Here is a 22,752-nt window from a genome sequence, read left to right on the forward strand (position 1 = left end):
CGAATGACCCCTTCTTGGAGGTAGTACTGCTTTGTTACACACTGAGAAACTTTGTTCTTTTATCACTGACTTTCAGAAATTTGCTGTTTGAAATTACAGAATTAAGAATGAAACACCCCCCTTTTGACAGAGTAGTCTCTCCACAGTGAGATCTTATATGTGATATGAGGTGTGATGAACAAGGAAAGGCTTTCTCACACTCCTGACATTCCTAAGTCCTCCACGATGAGTTTTTATATGTCTTCTGAAGGACGAGAAATCACGAAGGCCTTCCCACATTCCTTACATTGATATGGCCTCTCTCCAGTATGAACTCTTCTATGTGTCACGAGGTCTGAGGACTGGCTAAAGGCTTTCCCACATTGTTTACATTCATAAGGCTTCTCTCCACTGTGAGTTCTTATATGTTTAGTGAGGAATGAGACCTGACTAAAGGCTTTCCCACATTGTGTACGTTTATATGCCTTGTCTCCACTGTGAGTTCTTCTATGATTACTGAGATGTGAGGAACAATTAAAGGCTTTCCCACATTCCTTACATTCATAAGGCCTCTCTCCACTGTGAATTCTTATATGTGAAGTGAAGGTAGAAGAATACTTAAATGATTTCCCACATTCCTTACATTCATAAGGCCTGACAGTGCTATGAATTCTCCTATGCAAAGCGATGGCTGAAGAATACCTAAAGGCTTTCCCACATTCCTTACATTGATATGGCCTTTCTCCAGTATGAATCCTTCTATGTGATATGAGGCCTGAGAACTGCCTAAAAGCTTTCCCACATTGCTTACATTCATAAGGCTTCTCTCCACTGTGAGTTGTTATATGTGTAGTGAGGGTTGAGACCCGACTAAAGGCTTTCCCACATTCCTTACATTCATAAGGCCTCTGCCCATTGTGAGTTCTTATATGGGTAGTGAGGTGTCCTGACTGACTAAAGCCTTTCCCACATTCCTGACATTCATAAGGCCTCTCTCCACTGTGAGTTCGCATATGCTTAGTGAGGTATGAGGGCCATCTAAAGGCTTTCCCACATTCATTACATTCGTAAGGCCTCTCTTCACTGTGAGTTCCTAAATGTGCAGTGAGGGCTGAGGAAAAACTAAAGGCTTTCCTAAATTCCCTACATTCATAGGGCTTATCTCTGTTATAGAAAAGGAGGGATAAAGGGTCACTAGAAGAACTTTCTTTACATTCACCCTTGTGACCTCTCACATGTGTCCAAAAGGACGAGAAACTACAGAAATCTTTCCCATACTCATTACATTTATACTGATTGTCACTAGTGAGTGTTGTCACAGGATTCTTAAGAGTTGTGATACAAATGAAATCCTTCCCACATACCTCACACTTATGGGGTTTCTTGCCACTAAGAGGTCTCATAGGAGTGGTACCACCACAGGCTTCTCTAGATGTAATAAACTGACAGGTATGGTGGTTATGTGATGAGGGATCCATGATGGCTTTTTCACAGTCAGAGCATTCAAAAGGATTTACTTCTGGAGGATTTCTTTTCTGCACGGTAAGATTTGGAACCCGGCTGAAGGTTTTCCCACACGGATTGCCTTCGTTACTTTCACAGAGGTTTTCTACTGTATGAATTCTGTTAAAAACAGGTAACATGTTGGAAATCAATTATGTCCACTTCCTCATTACCAAACAAAGTGAACACGCAGTTTTTGGCTTGACTTCTCTCCTGTTTCATAGCTTAAATCATCTAGCAGAAATACTACCATAATTGTCACTGTTTTTCTAAAATATGAGGCTTTCTGATCATTGTGTGTAAGTGAAATATGTTTCAAATACTCAATGTCTGACACACATTTATGAAAAAGTTGTGAAAATTCCCTGAACACGTAAGTTTACAGCAAAGTTTATACATATACAAATATACATACACATATATATTCATATATGTATGAGTACATATCAGGGCTTCGAACTGGTTCGTATTACTTCAAAAATTGCCAACGTAAATAAGGTCAGTGTTTGCGTTGAATATCTGCTGCCCATCGGATTTAAACCTGTGTTGGAAACACCACAGGGCCCTGAACAAAGATGGCAGGCAATCTCATAGGTTTCAATGCGTGTCGCTCCGCACAGTACTGTGAATAATCCCACCTGCATGGATTCCAAAAAAGTTTCAGGAACCTGCTGCAGAATCCTGAATAGCAGGAGTATGACGAGAAACACACATTCAAAGCAGTGTAGTGGGACACCGTGTTTGTGCAGGGCACCGCCAACTGTTCTCTGCTCAGGTCAAAATCCAACAGGCAATAGGTTTGGAGGCTATGCAATGCGTACACCAACCTTCTTTATGTTTACAATTACTGAACTGTTGTGAAACAGTTGGAAACCTTGGTATACACACATGAACATACGAATGTGTATTTTAAGGTCATCACAACTCAGGATTGTCTCGTGAAGCACCGCTTTCTCTTCTTTGAATGACACTCACCTCAAACGTCTCTCTTGGTTTTTATGATCATCTTTATTACTATGTAATTCAGAGATTTCTCCTAACGTGGACGACCAGATGTTATTTTTTATGTATCGCATCATTATATGTTTCCTGGGTAACTTTTCTCCATCCTTAAGCTTTCCAAAGTCTGACCCAATAATTCAAGTTGAGGTTCGCGATATGAAACAAACAGAAAGAAATTATTAGGGGAAAAAGGACCACTGTTAATAAAGACGTAGCCACATTTCACGGTTTCAGCACTTTACCAATGGTTTAGAAGCAATTTACTAGGACATACTTTTAGGAACCTTGAGAGTAATGGTGACATGAATAAGCGTAATTAGAGCTAAGTAGAAAGATATTGGACACAATATACATGTAACATTAAATGAGAAAAAGGATCCGCATGACCGCAGCTGTGAAAGGATCACTAAAGTCAGAAAAGGAAGCTCAGGTTTCCGTGAAGTTGTGTCTCTGGGAAAACAAATGTGTAGAGCTGACATGGTGCTCATGAAGAAACGCTTATCATGAGGGAAGGCAGTGAAGAGTAATGAGGAGTTCCTTGATATTGAGCCAATACTTTGCTCTTCAGGGTCTCTGAAGATAGACAGGTGTGGGTTGATTTGCAGCAAAATAATCATGTCAAACTTGTAATCAACACAGTAATACTCTACGCGGTCCCAAAATACAATACCGTCTGCACCCCAAAGTGACCCCTAAAGCCAATGCTTACATTTACAACACTTAAAGAGCCTCAAGGCTTTTCATCACAAGAGAAGTGAAAGTTAAGTGTAATACGTAGTGCTTTGTGTTCACGGAGAAGCCAAGATACGTGAGCTCTATAAACCAAAGGACCATGCCTGCTTTATGTAATGATTCATTCTCATTGCTCAGCCCAAATTCTGGAGTAAAGTTAATGAGTAAAAGAGGTTTGCTCACTAAAGGAATAACAGAAAAAAGAAGAAAAAAAAAGGAATCTGTTCTTACCTACTGAGGCCAGGTTTCTGAAGGTTTCGATCATCACATCTCTGTAGAGTTTTCTCTGAGTAAGATCCAGCAAAGCCCACTCTTCCGGGGTAAAGACCACAGCCACATCCTCAACAACCACTGAGTCCTAAAACATTGACACATTCTGCATCAGCGAGGTACCATGGACTTCAGTGTGTACAAGAATGAAGGGTGAGGCTGACAGTCCTGGGGAACAGAGAATTCTTAGGGATTTGACACAAGGTTCTGTGTACTATCAAGGTCTACTCTACGGTATGGCCATCAGCCTCGTCCCTTCACTAACTACATTCACTTCCTCACTGATTGCTTTCTGTCTCACAGACGTCCAGCACTGAAATTATCTCTCTACAGTTCGACTGCAACCAATTGCAGTTGTATTCTCCTCTCTCTTTACCGTCTGGAATGGTTAGAAAACATAGCAGACATTAGAGAAATGCTCTCATTCAGATCTTCACTTCCTTGTGAACAAACAATTACCACTCCTTCCGTAAGCCCTACCAGAACACACTCAACAAAACATAAAGCACCGGGTGGAGACAGGATGATGTATAGTAACTGGTAAACACTGCAGAAGGGCAGTTTTGCTTTTGTTTCTCACAACCATGGGAGGACCAGGGGCCAATATCAACACACTGGCAACCCAAACACTGAGCTGGTCATATTTTCTTCAACTCTTGGAGGTCAGCATGTGGCTGATTCAGGTCAGGAGACTCTCATTCAACAGAGAGCACCAAGGCCCAAGGTGGGAATGTGACAGGTCCACAAACACAGTCTAATGTTAGAAGATGACAAGGAGCAAAACCTCTGCAGAAACAACAACAGCACACCCTTGTGTTTGCTCAGTGAGAAAAGGTTACCATTTCCATCTGGGAACCCTGGTAGCATAGTGGTTAAGTGCCACGGCTGCTAACCAAAGTCTCGGCAGTTCAAATCCGCCAGGCGCTCTTTGGAATGTCTATGGGGCAGTTCTACTCTGTCCTATATGGTCGCTAGGAGTCGGAATCAACTTGATGGCACTTGGTTTGGTTTTTGGTTGGGATGACTGTAAAACATGATGAACGTAATCAGTGTCACCAAACTATACCTGTAAACGCTATTGAATTGACAAACATTTTGTTAGGTATAAATTCTACCACAAAAAAATTAATTTTATAAGTAAGCTGAAATGCAGATGGTTTACCAGTTAAATTGCCCGTGGAGCCTAGGAAATAGACCTACACACCAGCCCTCTAGGGGCTGTGCTTCAGAATTCTCTCACATTCGCAGTCCCTGGAAGGCACCTAACCATGACTACCTGAACCCTGACCACTGGAAGCCCCTGGTCTGTAAGAGTGACCTTTCTGAAACAGCAGCAATCCGTTGGGTTTCTCGTGTCAAGAGGAGAGAAAAGGCTGCTAAAAGACGCCTTCAGTGCTGAAACAGAGTAATTTTAGAGAAAGAAGACTCCTCTTGTCAGGGAAATGGTGACGTGAGCAGCCTATGACATCTCTAATCCGTCCTGGGATGATGGGGTCACAACAACTTTGAACCAGAGCCCAAAGCCAAAGGTCTCCTCCGCTGCAGTGGGCGAGGTTATATATTTTAAACTCATCAAAAACCCTGATATTTATTATAGAATAATGATGAAATATTCCATGTACTGAGCAACTGTGATTTTTCTTTCATGACTCTTCTAAGCAGATATTATTTCAGACAGGTCATAGCTAAGTAAAGTTAAAAAAAAAAGAGACGACCATTTAATCACATCCTGAGTGTTTCCCACATGGAACAATGCTAGCCAGGATCACAATGCAGGTCAATTTCTCTTTGATGTCTAAATTCCTGACAACTCCATTTCTGTCCATATGCATACACTTTTGTTGTTATTTTTGCTGTTACCGTCCAATAACACCATAAAAAAAAAAAAAAAAAAAAACCCCAGTCGATGATCTAAAGTACTGGAGGATACTAGGAAGAAGAGAAAAAGGTAAACATTCTATTCAATTCATACAACCAGGACATACTTCTCCTGGCAAAGCCCTGTGTCTCAGACAAGACTTCTTCCCTCCAGACCCTTAAGTGGCTACATTCATTCATTAAAATTGATTCAGGTCCTACTGACACAGAGTCTACTGCACATTGGCAAAGCAGATACAGCAGTGAACAAAACAAACACCCAGATGAACATGGATAGTAAATTCTTTGAGTGGGGACAGTAAATTTAAATACATAAACATGTATATATAACTATCATGTGGCAATGTGTTCTATAAAAGAATTCAGGTCTCTGAGAAGAAACTGTTCTAGAAGGAGGAAACAGCCAGAGCACAGGTCAGAAGGTGTGAAGGTGTCTTGGATGTCTTAGGAAGAGCCAAAGGCCCACGTGGCTGGAGCCGAATGCAAAGCAGATGAAAAACCTTCTTAGGAATCTGGACGGGTGATTGGGGTCAGTGGGCTTATCATGTTCGGGGGAACTCGTTGGCAACTGAAAAGAATCTGGCTTTTAATCTTAGTGAAATGCTGAGTAATTTTACACTTTTGAGCAGTGGAGGAAACTGGTATGATACCTCTCAATCCTTTTAAGACTCATAGTGCTCCAGTGCCTAGGGGGACTCAAGAACACTGTTCAGAGACATGGGACAAGGATGGCTCTAGAGGGTCGGGGCTCAGCCTCCACAGCCAGAGCTCCTGTCTTCAGATTCAGGAGAGAACACTCTGTCATTCAACACAGAACACCAGGAACCGGGACGGGGGAAGGGGGATATTAACACCGTGTGATGCTACCTCTGAGAGTCACATAAGGAAGGTGACACCAGGTATTCAAATCTTCAAATGCCATGTATGTGGGGATGAAGGGCCCAGAGAGAGTGGAGCAAGGTATTAGGGTGCCTCCTAGGGCTCAGTTCCTCAGCCTCCTCTGTCACTGTCTTCTTCACTGAAACCACAGTCCCGCAGCACACGGCTGCTTCCCAACAATTCAGATCCAGCCTCACCCACATAATGCTAAGGATAACCCAGTTCTGCGTGGAACTCACCATTTTCTTCTCCAGCTTCTGGGCGTCTATGGAATGACGTCTCTGACCCCAAGAAGCCACTTCCAGGAAGAGGGACAGGACTGGAAGCAGAGGCCTGGGCAGTCTGGAGGCAGATGAATAATGTTTGCTCCACACGCCAGTGACAGCAATTGAAATCCTTCCTTGTGATTGATGGATGTGCCAGATGGTCGCCTGAGGTCCCCAGCTGCCTGGACTGGACTAGTTCTCCCTGCACCACACCTGAGACCTGAAATAGAAGAAGGATGGGGAAGAAACAGTGTGCAGGAAGCAGGCAGTGACAGGCCTTTGGCCTCCTCCCAGGCTCAGGGCAATGCTCCACCCTGAGGGCCTTTACACTAAAGGCAGAACAGGCTCCAGCCCCACAGCACACACCTGCATTCTTCAGTAAGCTCCACAGGCCTCTCCTTTCTGCAACAAGATCACACATGGAGGAATTTACCTCTCCCACAGCATGAGAAGCAAGCAGGCCTGGCCAGGCTACAAAACTTGAACCTGATTTCCTCCAGGGAGTTAGGGATCCAATGTTCAAGTTGTGGGCTTACCTATGTACCTTTGTTCCTGGTGTCAGATGTCACTGTTATCTGACATTAACATGGATGAAATTTTAAGAACATACTTTTCATATATTGACAATGAACTCATCCTGGTTCATTTATTTTTAAGTTATGTGCTGTAAAAAACCTTCCACTGTGCTTTTCTAAAACTTTTTCATCTCATTTATGACACTATAATATCTGATCAGTATTTTTTCTGTTCCTTTGGCAGTAACTAACATTTCTTTCTGCCCCTTCACTTTTATGGTATTTTTCCCCCTTCATTTTCAAACCATGAGAACACCACTCACTAAGATTTTGAGAAATCTGGGGGGATTCCTGAACACTTTCTCTTTCTGATATTAACCAGATCAACAAATAAATCAGAAAACTTTTATGTTTTCACGAAGGACCTGTCTCCTACCTCACTTCCTATTTCTTTTCACCCTGCTCCCTCTCCAGCTTGAGTCCTATTTCATTTCTTGGTCTCACTGTCAATGAATTCTCTGTTGCAAGATCTTTACACCAGTGTCTCCCCTCTACGCGTTTTCCTTCTTTTTTATTTTCTGTAATACAGCTCGCTAATTTTAATTCACATCATTATTTCTCGACTAGCATTTCCAGCATAAACCACGAGCTTGTTCAGTACCTGGAAAACTCAAGTCCCACCCCAGAATTTCTCAGTCAAAATTTGCATTTCAACCAGATCCAGGGGTTATGCACATTGACATTCAACCGTGAGAAGCATTCAGTGATGTACAGGAATGAGCAGTCTATGAAGGGATGCCCTTTATCCATCCACACCTCTATTGTATCACTGGCTATCTTCCTGATTCACAATCAATCTCCGCGTCTAGGCCTCCTCACAGTCCTCCCTAATTTGTTCATAACAAGCTCCGGCCTGACATCGTTCAATCATCGTTGTCACTTCCAAATTCTATCTGTGGCATAGGAAATGCTCAGTGCCCATCAGTGGCTGTCCATGGGCCTTCCAAAAGCCCAGAGTATTCAGCACGGTTCTAAACGATCTGTTCCAATCCAGCTCACACAAACCTCACCACTCACTTGTTGTTTTCTCTGCTTTAATCATCTCTGACTTCCATCAATGAATGGATAATACTGGGTTCTCTGCTGCCTCAGGGATTTACACATTTATTTTTCCCAACTGAAATACTCTTTCCACCCCCACCCATACAAAATGGTATCAGCTCTACACAACACTGCATGTAGCTAAAAAAAAAGCCAATTTTCTGAATCTTCACTGAAATAATTTCCCTTTTCAAGCAGTTGAACCTCACTCTCGGGTTAGGTCTTTTTAATACAGATATCACATATCCTTAGTTTTTCATTCTTTCTTTAAAACTGTCTCCCAAGCTAGATGATAAATCTATGGGCAGACACTCTGTATTTTCTCTTCTTGTTCCTTCTGGCCTTTGACACTGATCATTGAGGACACACACAGATTATTACCTGTTATATATAGTCTTCAGCAGCACTATCCAAGAGTACTTTATGTGAAGATAGACATGTTCTGTTTCTGTACAGTGCAATAAGGTAGCCACTAGCCCTATGTGCCTCTTCACCACAGAACATATGACTAGTGCAATGAAGGAACTCTACTTTCAGTTTTAATTACTTTTAATTGAAATAGCAATACCCGGCTAATGGGCATCACAGCTCAAGTGGACTCACCAGACCCTTAAGCAACCAACAGGGCAGAAAGGGCATGAAAGCTGCCAGCAGCACAATGCAGAGCTTCACAGTTTTGGGCTTGCTAAAAGTCTGTCACATAGGGAAATGGAACATTGCACTGTTTGTTTTTACTTGCATGATGAAGGTTAATGTCAACCTCAATTGGATTTACCTCATTCTGAAAACCTCAATGACACTTAAACATAGAAATGAGTGGGAATAACTGAGGGGATAGGAGGGACACTTTCTGCAGAGGTGACATTTGAAGTGAGACAAGAATTATAGGAATTATTGAGTTCCTAGAGTTTAAAAGTTTTCCTCTAATCAGCAGAAATACTTGGTGCGAAGGCTGAAAGGCAGGGAAAATGTTGACATGTCTGAAAAGGTTTTTTCTAAAAAGATGTCAAGAGCCTATGAAATATGAGGGTGTTCTAAATTTAAGTCAGATGTGGAGGGTCTTGCCAGAGAGGGTAAAATATGTGGATTTTTTCTGGATGTGATTGAGAGTTGGCTTGGTTTACATTGTTGATATCTGCCTCTTGCTGCTGGGTGGAGACTGTACCTTCCTCTGAAAAGAGAAATAGGAGAAGAAAGTTCAGAGCTGCCTTCCTAAGGGAGCTCCCCTCTCACGGTAGCTTGGACTGTTTCCCTGAATGCAGTGAATGAATGAAGGCTGGTGCAGCTTACCGGCTGGGAAAGCCAGGTGAGAAGTAGATTTGTTCAGGTGAGATTTTGGACATGTTAGGTTTCAGAGCGTTACAGTCCTTAGTGTTCCAGGTGGGCTATGGGAAGGACTTGGTGTCTGAACCCATTGGTACCCAAGAGCCTCAATCTCATCCTGTGGGCCGTCTTCTGCTGGCCACGAACAATCACACTGTGTCCTCTGAAACAGGCTGCATTCCCACTTCTGAAGCTGCAAGCTAAAGGAGAGGAAGAGCAGAGTGTTGGCACGGATGAGGCCTTTAGCAAATAATTAATGGCTCCTGGCACAGATTCTAACGTCTGACAGCAGACATTTGGTTGCTGTACTAAGGGACTGGACGAGCTTGATGCAGACCAGGGGCTGGTAATTACAGTCAACTTCTGGATGAAAAGCTTCTTTTTTTCTGCTTGACTTTCAAGGCTCTGTGAAGACTTCTCCTGAGTGTAGACATCCCTTATTTTAACTGAACCACTGCTTACACTTGTACACGTTACAGTGAATTCTTTAGATCTTTGTAAACACCCAGGTGTATTTGGAAGAAGGATGTGAAAGTGCCTTTTTGGTAACTCAGAAAAAGGCCAACATGGAATTTCATGTGGTTTAACCTGTTTCGTTGAATAAGAAATTAAATGACTACTGTGTGTGTGTGAGAGAGAGAGAGAGAAAAAAAACTAATAAAATGAAGAAAGCTTTCTTCGCTGGAAAAGAAAAAAAAAAAGCTGATATTGTCATGGTATCTGAGGAGCATTTCTTAGATTCTCACCGAGAAAATTCAGTAGTTTTGAATGAAGGCTTGAATTTGACATGAAGTAACATGACAACAGTCATGTCTCCAAAGGAAAGTCCCATCCAGAATGGGAGTACTCCTAGAATATCTATCTCTAGAGAAGGAAAATAGGAGGCACCACATTATTCAACACCATGTTGAGATTAAAAGTGCTGTTCAAAAATTGGTTTTACTGTACGCAGTTTTAGAGTTTTTGACTCATACTATATTTTTACAATTTAAAAAAAGAAGCACGTTTCTTTTCTCCACACACTAGCTTTCAACAATGGATTCTGAGCTACAATAGCAAAAAGCTCAAGGAATAAAAGACAAAACAGATCAATTAAGACTCTCAACAAAGGGAAGAGACAATCTACACAATGGGAGAAAATACACTGAAACCTGTGAGAGCTGGAATTTGACAGGATTGCCTTCTTTTTCTGGGTCTTGCAATTTTTCCGTCTTTTACGCAGCGCAGCCTTGCCACTTTTTGGTCACTTCTTTAATGGAAAATATTTGAGTTTTCCTACTCTGACAGGTTTCCACCTTAGAGGTTCCAGCTTTCACAGGTTTCACTGCATTTGGGAATCATACATGCCATAAGGGTTTAGTATCCAGGACAGAGAAAGACCTCCTAAGTGTCAGCAACAATTATAAAATTGGGCAAAAAACTGAAGGAGACATTTCACCAAAGATGATAAGCAAATGGTCAATAAACACATGAAAAGATGATGAATGCCCTTGTCATTAGGGAAATGCAAACCCAAACCACAAGACACACCACCTCATCCCTAGGAGGATGGCTACTATCAGAAACAACAAGAGTTGGGGAGAATATGAAGAAATTGCCGGTGGGTTGTAAAATGGTTCAGCCTCTGTGGAAAAGTGTGCCTGTTTTTCAAAATGTTAAACATACAAATAGCCTATGACCCAGAAATTTCCATTTATAGGAGCGCAGACGGTGCAAATGGTTAAGTACCCGCTTGCTAACCAAAAGACTGACAGTATGAACAACAATAAAAAGAGCAGATGTTGAGGCTGCTGATGAACAACCATATACCTCATGGGACGTGGTTCCTTGCTTTGGAGGTTGAGGGTTACGCTTTCATGGGACATCGCAGTTAACTGGCCTAATAACGTGTTGAGTGATTTAACCTCCTAGTTCACTGTGTGGTGCCTGGGGTCTTACAAGCTGCCATCCAAGGCACAAAAGTTGGTCTGTATTCACCTGGAACAATCAAGGAAAAAGTTGAGTCAGGAAAAGGAGGAGGATAAGGAATGTGTGGTAACTGCCTCCATGAACAGCTGCCTCATTGGCCATGAGAGTAGAAGAACAGGAGAGTGCCTGGCTGCCATTACGGAATATCTTCATTGAAACTTCTAGAGCAGAATCCTGATCTAAAGAGGGAAAATGCACAACAGAATTTCAAATTCTTATGGACTCCAGGCTTCCTGGAGCCATGAAGGTTGGATGAACCCCTGAAGCTATTGCCCTGCGATCATCTTTAAACCTTAAACCAAAAATATCCGTTAGAGTCTTCTTAAAATCGAACAATAGTTTAGCTTAAGTAGTAAACAATGAGCCTTGAGCATTCTGCTCTTTAGAAAACTGTCTCTGTGCGATCAAACTGACAACAGCAACTCAGAAGAGCTGACAGGAACCCTAGGGAGCACTGAGTTTATGTTAAGGGGAGAACAACTCAGAAAAGTTCAGTGAGAATGGTTGTGTGACTGGAAGAACATAATCAATGTCAGTAAACGGTACCTGTAGAAAATGTTGAATTGGTGTATGTTTTGCTGTGTATATTCTCCACAACAAAATTATAAAATTATGTAACTAAAGAAAACAAAAGTTGGCACTTTTCACCTGTGGCAAAGACGCCATGATTTGCTTTCGTTAAAATTACAGCAAAAAAAACCTACACTACAGCTCTACTCTGTCACGTGGTCTCACCATGAGTCTAAAATTACCTCAATGATACCTAACAAGTAGATACACAAAAGTCTTGAAAGTAGGGATGCAAACAGCTATTTTTACACCAATGTTCAAACACCACTATTCAAAATAGCAAAAAAGTGTAAAAAAAAAACAAATGTCCATCAACAGACGCATGGATTAAAAAAATAGAATATTATTCGGCCATAAAAAGAGATTAAGTTCTCATAAATGTTACGCTATGGATGAATCTTGAAAACTCTATGCTAAATTAAACAAGTCAGACACAAAAGTATAAATCTTGTACAATCTCACTTAAGTATCTGTAATAGCCAAGTATATAGAGACCAAATCGTTACTAGGGGAAGATGGGAGAGAGGAGGGGAGTTAATGCTTAGGGGACACTGACTTTCTTCTAATGGTGATGGAAAATCTTGGAAATGGATAGAGGTGATAGTTGCACAACATGGTGAAAGCAATTCACGTTGAATTCTGCATGTAAAAATGGTTGAAAAAGGAAAAAGACTTGTTATATTTATATTACCACACACACACACACAGGTACCATGAAATGACACTATTAAGAAGAAAGAAAGAAATTTAGTTTCTTGGTTGGAATGTAAGTGAAAGGAGGGAGCTTTAGATACTGTGAGGATATAGAGAGGAAAACTGGTATTTCTAAGATTTCACACCAACCTCAGGCTGTACTAACCTAAAGAAATAAAATCACATTTCAAGAACTGCAGTGTGTAAAGAATTGGTTTTTTAAGGTAATTAGATCTAGATCACCTGGTTAATATGTGAAAAAAAGACTCCTTCCATAATAATAATTAAATATATATGTACACACAAAACAGGAACTATAATTCATAGCAACTTTAAAAAAGATTAAGCACTGGCACTCTCAATAATTTCTCCAACAGGACACTGAAATACAGACACTTGAAATTTGCTCCATAGGGTTTTCAGCGCTGTGACCTTTCAGGAGCACATAGACAGGCCTGTCTTTCAAGGCACATCTGGGTGAGTTCAATCTACCAACCTTTCCACTAATAATCTGAACCTTTTCCGCCACCCAGGGCCGCCCTACTTCACTCTTTCACTGTGTAAAATAATTCTTATACAAGATGAGGGAACTTTTCAACACTGCAGTGTCGCTGACCCTCTAAGATCTGAAGTATATGGGTTAGTGGCGTTACAAGGGCCTCCCACCTTCCCTTCATTCCTAATTTTCGCCGCTCTGACTCTAGGAATACGCAGGGTTTGTGCTCCAAGAAGCCATCGACCTTTTAAGGACATTGCTTCTTTGGTAGCAGAAACTGTGGTTCTGAAACAGGCTGTCAGCCATACTGAAAACCCCAGTCAACACGCCTCCCCCTCCCCCTTTGTCTTGCTAACCACAAGCTTGTTTTGAGCAGGAAGTCGCAGCAGGTACTGGCTGGGTCCATTGACTAGCCCTAGTTACACCCTGAAGCATGCACAGATTGAAATCACATCCTTCACCTGACCCTCCCCCCACCCCAATATAGGCAGGGGAGGGCTAAAGGCAGAAGACTCCAGGTACCAAACCCAGCCCCTGAGGCCACTGGAAACAAAAAGCTCCCCAACTCCCGTAGTCAGCCAGCACGTGGCCATAAGGTCACTAGACCCCAGGTGCTCCTTGTATGTGCAGACAATAAACTTGCCACTTTCTGCTGCCCTTCCAATCGGTGTTCATCTTATTTCAATCGGCTAATAAGACAGGGCAAGAACCCGAGTGGTTAGGTTACAGTTCAATTCCCAGTACCCAATCTAGCACAGACTACACACCCAGGGTGTGTCATCTCAATAAATCGTTCGTCGCCTGCATTAAGACCGTTCAGCAACATCACATTTTATATCGGACCAACTACGACTGGCTGCATGGTTTGTCACACAATCGTGATGAAAATTTCTGCCTTAACGCCCAAGAAATTCCTCGAAAGGTGCCTGTATTAAATGTTTTCCTCCTGAAACTGGGATAAACGTGCTCCTAAACGTACGTACTATTTCCAAGTCATGTTTTTTGATTGTTCATCAGTCCTAAATACATATACCCATTAAAGGAGGAGGTTATATTCCTCGCCACAATCTTCATTTCCCCAGGACCACTAATACTCAACAAAAGTCCTGCCTGATGAAGGACAGAAAAGAAAGAGGAGCCGTTTCAGGCAGGGAGACTGTGATCACTATGCCCCTTGAAGTAACAACAGATTTGCATTTGAGTTCAGACACTACCACTGAGTACATATTTGTCTACGGGCGAGGTATTAAATTTCTCCGAGATTATTAGACTTCTGTAAAACGTTACAAATCGTCGCTCCCTGGCAGTGGTGTTTGGAGGCTCAGAGAAGGTCCCTTAGACGAAGTCCTCGACCCCGTGCCCAGCCCTCCAGAAACAGCTCAATAAACGGTAAATATACGCAGGGGCCAGCAGTGACTGAGGGCTGAGGAGCAGCTCAAGGTAACCGCGCACCCGTGTCTCCACAACACGTGGGGACGCGCCATTCAGACGCCGGGAGCGACCCGAACCCCCAGGAGGCCCGGGACCCTGCATGTCTCCGCGTTTCCTTAGCAGCACAGGTCTGGGCGGCTCCCACCACCTCACCTGTCCACGCACCGACACACACAGGGAGCGACCCCGGCGCCCGGGAGGCCCGGGACCCTCCATGTCTCCCAGCTCCCTCAGCAGCAGACGTCTGCGCGACTCCCATGCCGCCCACCACCTCACCTGTCCACGCACCGACACACAGGGAGTGACCCAGGCGCCCGGGAGACCCGGGACCCTGCTTGTTTCCCAGCTCCCTCAGCAGCACTGGGGTGCGCTGGTGCCCACCACCTCACCTGTCCACGCACCGACACACACAGGCCTCCAGGAAGCAGTTGCTGCCACACACCGGAGGAGCCGGACGGACGGCGACCAAGGAGGCACACTTCCGCTTCCGGTGGGCAGGAGAAGCAGCACAAGTCCAATAGGAACAGAGAAACTAGTGATTAATCTCATTCTTTGGACATATGGGAAAACGTAAAACAAAATAACAACGAAAATATTCATGAATTTATCAAGCAAAGCAGGTAATATGGCCAGGTAGCACTCAAACCAAGAAAGCATTGAGCATTGAATATTTGTAATTTATTTGTCTAATAGAGCACACACGAGTAGGAAAAAAATAAGCATACAAAATCACAGCTGATCTTAGGTACAATCAGGTAGGTTCCAACTCATAGTGACCATACGTAGAACAGAACCAAACACTGTCCGGTCCTGCACCATCTTCACAACCATTGCTATTCTTGATCCCATCATTGCAGCCACTGTGTCAATACACCTCATTTAAGGTCTTCCTCTCTTTCGTCTACTTTAACAAGCATGATGTCCTTCTCCAGGGACTTCTCCCTCCTGATAATGGCCAAAGTACGTCAGACGAATTCTCGCCATCCTCGCTTCTAAGTAGCATTCTGGTTGTACTTCTTCCAAGACAGATTCCTTCGTTTTTCTGGCAGTCCATAGTATATTCAACATTCTTCACCAACACGGCAACTCAAAGGCATCAGTTCTTGAGTCTTCCTTATTCATTTCCAGCTTTTCTATGCATATGAAATACTATTGGTTGGGTCAGGTGCACCTTATTTCTCAAAGTGATATTTCTGCTTTTAACAGTTTAAACTGGTCTTTTGCAATAGTTTTGCCCAATTCATCATTTGATTTCTTGACTGCTGCTTCCATGGGTAAAAGTTTCTGTAAAAAATAGCTCTAAGAAACTCAATAGGAGGATGCTCTTTAGTAGCAATTACAGAGGGGCAAATCAAAACCATAGACATACCACTTCACTTCCACTGGGATAGCCAAATTAAAAAAAATCAAGAAAAAGAACAAGTGAGGAGGTAGGGAAATTGGAAACACCTATTGCTAGTCGGAATGCAAAATGGTAAAGCCCTCCAGCAAAACTGTAGTGGTTCCTCAAAACTAAAAATAGAACTTTCATGTGACCAAGCAACTCCACTCCTACTTACATAACCAAAAGACTTGCAAGCAGAGGCTCAGAGACTTGTACATCCATGTTCACTGCAGCACTGTTCACAATAGCCAAAAAGTAGAAGCAACATAAATGCCCATCTACATTTGAACGGATAAACAAAATGTAGAAGAAATGAACTATCAGTACACATGCTACAATACGGATGGAGCTGGAAGACATTCTGCTGAGTGAAATAAGTCAATCGCAGAAGGACAAATACTGTACGACTTGACTGATGTAAAAATGCAAACCCAAATCCACCGCCATCCAGTCGATTCTGACTCATGGGCAATCCTATAGGACAGAATAGAACTGCCCTATAGGGCTCTAAAGCTGTAATATTTACGGAAGCAGACCGTTACATCTTTCTCCTGTGGAGTGACTGGTGAGTTCAAACCGCCAACCTTTCAATTAGCGGTCGAGTGCTTAACCACTCCGATACCAGGGCTCCGTAAAAAGACAAGAAAAGCAAATGTGTGGAGAAGAAATTTCATTAGTGGTTATTGAGGTGAGAGGGAAAGGAAAACGAAAATGAGATGGGGTTAAAGGTGATAGAAATACCACATTGATTAAGGGCAGTGTTGCATGGCTGATTATTCTAATAACTACCGGTAAGTTGGAACCTGTAAAAAGTTGAATTAGCAAAATTTGTGTAATATATTCACAACAATAACAACAACAACAAAAGTTCTTGCTGAGGCTGCTTAAATCTCATGAGATTTAGAGGTTTATGACCATGGTTTCATGGGACATCCCAGTTAATTGGCCTAATGACATGTTTAGTGCTTCTGTTCTACCTTCTAGTTTGTTGTGTAGCGCCAGGTGTCTTAAAAGCTTACAAGCTGCCATCCAAGGTACACAGGTGGACTCTGTTCAGCTGAAGCAACAGAAGGAGAGTCAAGAATAGGAGGAAGATATGGAATACGTGGCTAATTGGCTTCATGAACAACTGCCTTCTTTGCCATGTGATCAGAAGAACTGGATTGTGCCTGGCTACCATTAGTGAACATTTTGATCAAAGATTTCATAAAAGAATCCTGATGAAAACGGGGAAAATGCAGGACAGAATTTTTAAAAATTCATGGACTCCAGACTTCCTGGAGCCATGAATGTTGGATAAACCCCTGGAACTCTTCCCCTGAGATAATCTTTAAACCTTAAACCAGTAAGAATTCCCTGAAGTCTTCTTAAAACCAAACGATGTTTAGCTTAACTACTGAAAAATGTCTGCACTGAGCATTATAAACTTTTAATGACTATAAGGTATCAAATTGACAGCAACAACTCCAAAGATTTGACAGGAATCTCAGGAGTCAGTGAATTTATGTTAATAGGGGAAGAACAGCTTAGAAAAGGATGATGAGAATGGTTGCACACCTTGAAGAATATCATCTGTCACTAAATTGTACATATGGAAACTGTTGGATTGGTGTATGGTTTGCTGTGCATATTCCCAACAAAAACAAAAACTTTAGAAAAAAATTTTTAGATTCAACAAAAGATATATAACAAAGAGTGTTTAAAAGATTTATTGAATGTGTTATGAGTTACATGAAATGTGTTGTCAAATCAGAAGTGTCAAATTTTCTTTGGGTTAAAAATTTATGTGTCAGCGTGCCTGATACTAGACAACAAGCACATGATACTGTCATAATTTTATTTTTTAATTAGTCATTATTTCTTTTGAATCTAGCATCATCTGAGGCAATGTCTTTAATGGGGAATTCCCATCATTTACCTATGGAGGTTTTTTTTTTTTTTAATTACTATTCAGATGTTTAGAGACTTAATCCAAAACACCAAAACCAAACCTATTACTGTGTAGTCAATTTTGAGTAGAACTACCCCATAGGGTTTCCAAGGAGTGGCTGGCGGATTTGAACCAACTAACCTTTGGTTTAGAAGCAGAGCTGATAACAACTGTGCACCAGGGCTCCAAAAACTTGATGACCTTGTTATACTTGGGGTATCCTGTATTTTTACGGAAATAACGAGGGCCTTCCGTTTTTCTTTGCCAACTGCACTTTCCCCCCACAAGGCATTTTCATAAGTGCCGCTATGCCAATTTTTTTCATGTTGCTGTAATAAAAACTAGCATACGGCGCTTAGCAAAATACTTCATGGGAAAAGGCACGGTTGCAAAACAAAAGTAGAAGGTACACATTGTTTCTGTAAAAATATAGTATCCTGACTATATAGTATTACATCTCAAGATTACTATGTGTTATATCCAAACTTCTTTGAAGATAAGGTTAGTTATTGTTCAGAAATTTTTTTCCTAAATTTTTTTCAATTGTCTTCATTTAACTTTGCACTACTTTTGTAATTAATTTCCATTAGATCTTTCACTTTTAAGAATTATTTTAAGTTAATCATGGCCTTTTAAAGTTTTGTCATTTGCATATAAGTTTTTATCTTGCTGCCTCACTGAAAATGCTTGATCAAAATAGTCCAACAAAAGATGGACTACATTGGACGTATGAAAAAGGTGTGATATTTTGAAGATGGAATACACTACGCTGAATTAAGATTTCCAGAACTCTCGTGTAGAAGTTGATGGGTTTACAGACTGCTGCTGATCCAGGATTATGTAGAACTGAAAGTAACTACACAGGACTGAGTGGACTAAAAGATTACTATGATTACAGTTACTAGATCAGACTCAAGCTTGAGAACAAAAGAGGACAGAGGAACATCACAAATTTAATGGTCTGTGAGGCCAGCTCACAAATCAAGCTTCTACCCTTAAACAACATAAGGGAAAACAAATAGGGATTCCAGTTTCTTAAACGGTATACAGCATTTCTTTGGTAAGATCAAGTCAATTCCACAAAAACACAGGTTTTAGATAAAACTGATTAACTTGCCAGAGTCTCACATGGAGGTATATCAGACCCTCTGCCAAAACCTGATCACCAAAAAAAGTGCCCCACAGAGGAAAATAGACAATGCAAATGGGAACTCATTTTCCCAAAGTGATCACTGAAATTCCGAAATTCTACTAAAGTCAGCTTATAGCGTTTTGGAACATGAACCCCAAACCAGTGCCCAGTAGAGGGAGCCCCAGGCTCACCTGTTGTCTTACTCATCTAGTGCTGTTATATCCAAAATACCCCAAGTGGATGGCTTTAACAGCTCTTTTCACTTTCTTCTGAGTCCTCACCACAATTGTCTTTGATGTCCAGAATTCCACCAACACTCTCTTCAAGGCAATCTACGCTTCTACTCTTGGGCACTTTAAAACTCGTCCAGCCTCTATCCATTCCCAGTTGAAAAACAGCTTCCACATATTAGGTATCTGTCAAAGCAGCACCCCACTCCTACTGCCAAATTCTTAGTTACCTAGTGCTGCTATAACAGGAATACCACAAGTGGATGGCTTTAATAAACAGAAATTTGTTCTCTCACTGTCTAGAATACTGCAGGTCCAAATTAAGGGTGCCATCTCCGGGGGAAGGCTTTCTCTCTTTTGGCTCTTGGGGAATGTCCTTGTCATCAGTCTTCCCCTGGTTAAGGAGCTTCTCTGCCCAGGTTTGCAAGACAACTTTTTCTGAGAATGCACAGGTTAGGTACACTGTATCCAGGGACCCTGGGGAAAAGCTGACAACATTCCTTCTTAGCTCGGTTACAAAGAGAAACATTTCTTTAGATACCACATTAAGCCTGTACGAAAATTAACTGTTGTCATGTAAAAGCGGAAATAACAAAATGGAGTCACAAGGCCTAAGCTCGAACTAGCCTTTTCAGGTACACCGAACGCTGCTATTTTGAAAGCTCTTACACAGAGGGAAAGGAAAATCAAAGAAGTATCCACATTGTTAGATTACGTGTCTATCATGGCACAGAGATTTGGATTACTAACCTCTTGATGTCGAGTGGATTACAACTCATAAGGACTCTATAGGACAGAATAGGATTGTCCCATAGGGTTTCCAAGGCTGTAATTTTTACAGAAGCAGACTGCCACGTCTTCCTTCCGCAGAGCAGCTGGTGGGTTTCAAACGCCTATCTTCCATTAGCAGTTGAACACTTAGCCACTGTGCTAACAGGGCTCCTTTTTCATTACAAAAAGATGAAAATAAACACATTTAGATATCCGTAGGTCAAATTCTACTCCACCAAAACTACAATTTAGAAGCTTCCTGACATAAACAACTTGGTTATTTAAGTACAAATGAGAGGTGGCAAACTACAGAATGTGTATCTTTTCATGATTCGAGAGCCAACTCACATGATAAGGAAAACAGTTGATGAACTGTTGTAGATGGAAGAAAGGAGAATTCTCAGACTAAACCTCTGTGTTGCACATGCCTTCTTTTATCTGTTAGTTTTGAACTCCCAGCGGATCAACAGTTCTATCCAAGGACTTGTCTGACTTGGACATGCCCACCCAACCTCACGTCTTGGCGATTCTTGGAATTTGAGATTTTAGAGTTGTAAAGACCCCACATCCAGCCTAGTCTCTTATCCAGGTGGGTGAGGGGTAGAACGCAGATTCATAGGCCCTCAAGATCTCCGCATAGCAAGGTTCTATAAATTTTTGTATGAGCGACTTATCTGATTTGTAAACTGTTACTTAAAGCACAATAAAAATAAAAAATGATGAAGAAGGAAATGGTTTGTGAGACATATTTACAACAATCAAAAAAAGGGATGCCGAATCTGCTGAAATCTCATCAGATTTGATTTCTTGGGTTGGGCGTTTAGGATCATGTTTTCATGGCATATTCTGATTAATTGGCCTAATAACATGCTTAGTACTGATACTTTCTAGTTTGTTGTGTAGTGACTGGTGGCTTAAACACATACAAGGGGCCATGAAAGCATAGAAGTTGGTCGGTATTCACCTGGAACAACAGAGGAAAAACGTGAGACAGGAATATAAGGAAAATAAGGGAAGTGTACGTAATTGTCTCCATGAAAAACTGCTTCAAGTACCATGAGACCAGAAGAACTGGATGGTACCCAACTACCATTAATGAACATTTTGATCAAAGACTCTATAGAAGAATCCTCCTAAAAGGGATAAAATACAGATAAGAATTTCAAAATCTCACTGACTCCGTCTTCTTGAATCCATAAAGGTTGAATGAACCCCTGAAACTATTGCTCTGAGATAAACATTAATGCTTAAACCAAAAATATCCCCTGAAGACTTCTTAAAACTGAACAGTAGTTTAACTTAACCACTAAAAAATGCATGCCTTGAGCGTACTACCCTTTTAAGAACTATCTATGTGGGATCAAATTGACAACAGCAGCAGGGAAGATTAGATAGGAAACTTAGGGAGCAATGAATTTATGTTAAAGGGGGAAGAAGAACGCAGAAAAGGAGGATGAGAATGGTTACACAACTTGAAGAATCAATGTCACTAAATGGTACATGTAGAAACTGCTGAATTGGTGTATGTTTTGCTATGTGTATACTCAACAACAACAAAATAAGTAACATTCAGAGAAGGTCCTTATCTCTTCTGAGCTGCTTCTGAGTGTTCTTCATGTGGCTTGTCAACTCTCTTCCTCCATCTCAGTTTCTCTGGCTTACTTGTTGGGTCTCTTTTATATCTCAAAAGACATTGACTCAAGACACAGCCAGCACTAATCCTGTCTCATTAACATAACAAAGGCAACCCATTCCCAAATGGGAATATAAGCACAGATATACAGGGTAGGATTTATGACAATACTTTTGGGAGACAGAATTCAGTCTGTAACGTTCCACGCTTTGGCCCCCAAATTGAATATATCTGCCACATGCAAAACCCATTCACCCCATCACATCATTCCAAAAGTCTTAAATCAACTCTAAGTTCAAAATCTCATCTTCCAAGTCATGTTGATCACATACGGGTGAGACTTGAGGCATACTCCAACCTCGGACAAAATTCCTCTTCATCTGTGAACCTGTGAAATCTAGGCGACAAATTATCTGTTTCCAAAGTACAATAATAGAACAGACACAAGGTTGACATTTCCATCACAAGAGGGGCAAATTAGAGGGCAAGAAGGGATAAGGGGCACCACATAAGTCCAAAACCCAGCACCCCAACATATATTATCCCTCAAGTCTTCAAAATAATCCTCTGTTCTCTGAGAACATCCAGGCAATGACCCTGCATTCCACAGTCTAGGTGTTGACCATGATCTTTGGATTCTGGGTGTAGGCCCCTGAATCCTGTGCTTCAACTTGGCCTTTGAGGCCCACTGCGATGGCAACACTGCTCCCTTGCCTTGGGCGGCCCCATTCTTCTAATCCCTCCAGCAACCCCACCACCTCAAACCCAATAAACCCTGTTCTTTTTTGTATGTGGGCTTTAGTTGAAAATTTACAGCTCAAGTTACTTTCTCATACAAAAGTTTATACACACATTGTTATGTGACCCTAGTTGCTGTCCCTGTAATGTGACCACACATTTCTCCTTTCCACCCCGGATTTTCCGTGTCCATTCAACTAGCTCCTATCCCTTTTGCTGCCTCATCTCGCCTCTGGACAGGAGCTGCCCATTTAGTCTTGAGTATCTGCTTGAACTAAGAAGCACACTGTTCATGAGTATCATTTTATGCGTTATAGTGCAGTCTATT

General features: G+C 41.7%; 1 protein-coding gene across 1 annotated transcript; it reads right to left on the reverse strand.

The window, feature by feature from the left end:
* Positions 1-233: 233 nt before the first annotated feature.
* Positions 234-1,622, reverse strand: LOC135228878 (zinc finger protein OZF-like). Its single transcript, XM_064278028.1, has one exon. It carries the CDS (start codon positions 1,620-1,622, stop codon positions 234-236), a length of 1,389 nt encoding a protein of 462 aa, XP_064134098.1.
* Between the last annotated feature and the right edge of the window lie 21,130 nt (positions 1,623-22,752).

The sequence above is a fragment of the Loxodonta africana genome, chromosome X, assembly GCF_030014295.1.
Source record: "Loxodonta africana isolate mLoxAfr1 chromosome X, mLoxAfr1.hap2, whole genome shotgun sequence".
Lineage (NCBI taxonomy): Eukaryota > Metazoa > Chordata > Mammalia > Proboscidea > Elephantidae > Loxodonta > Loxodonta africana.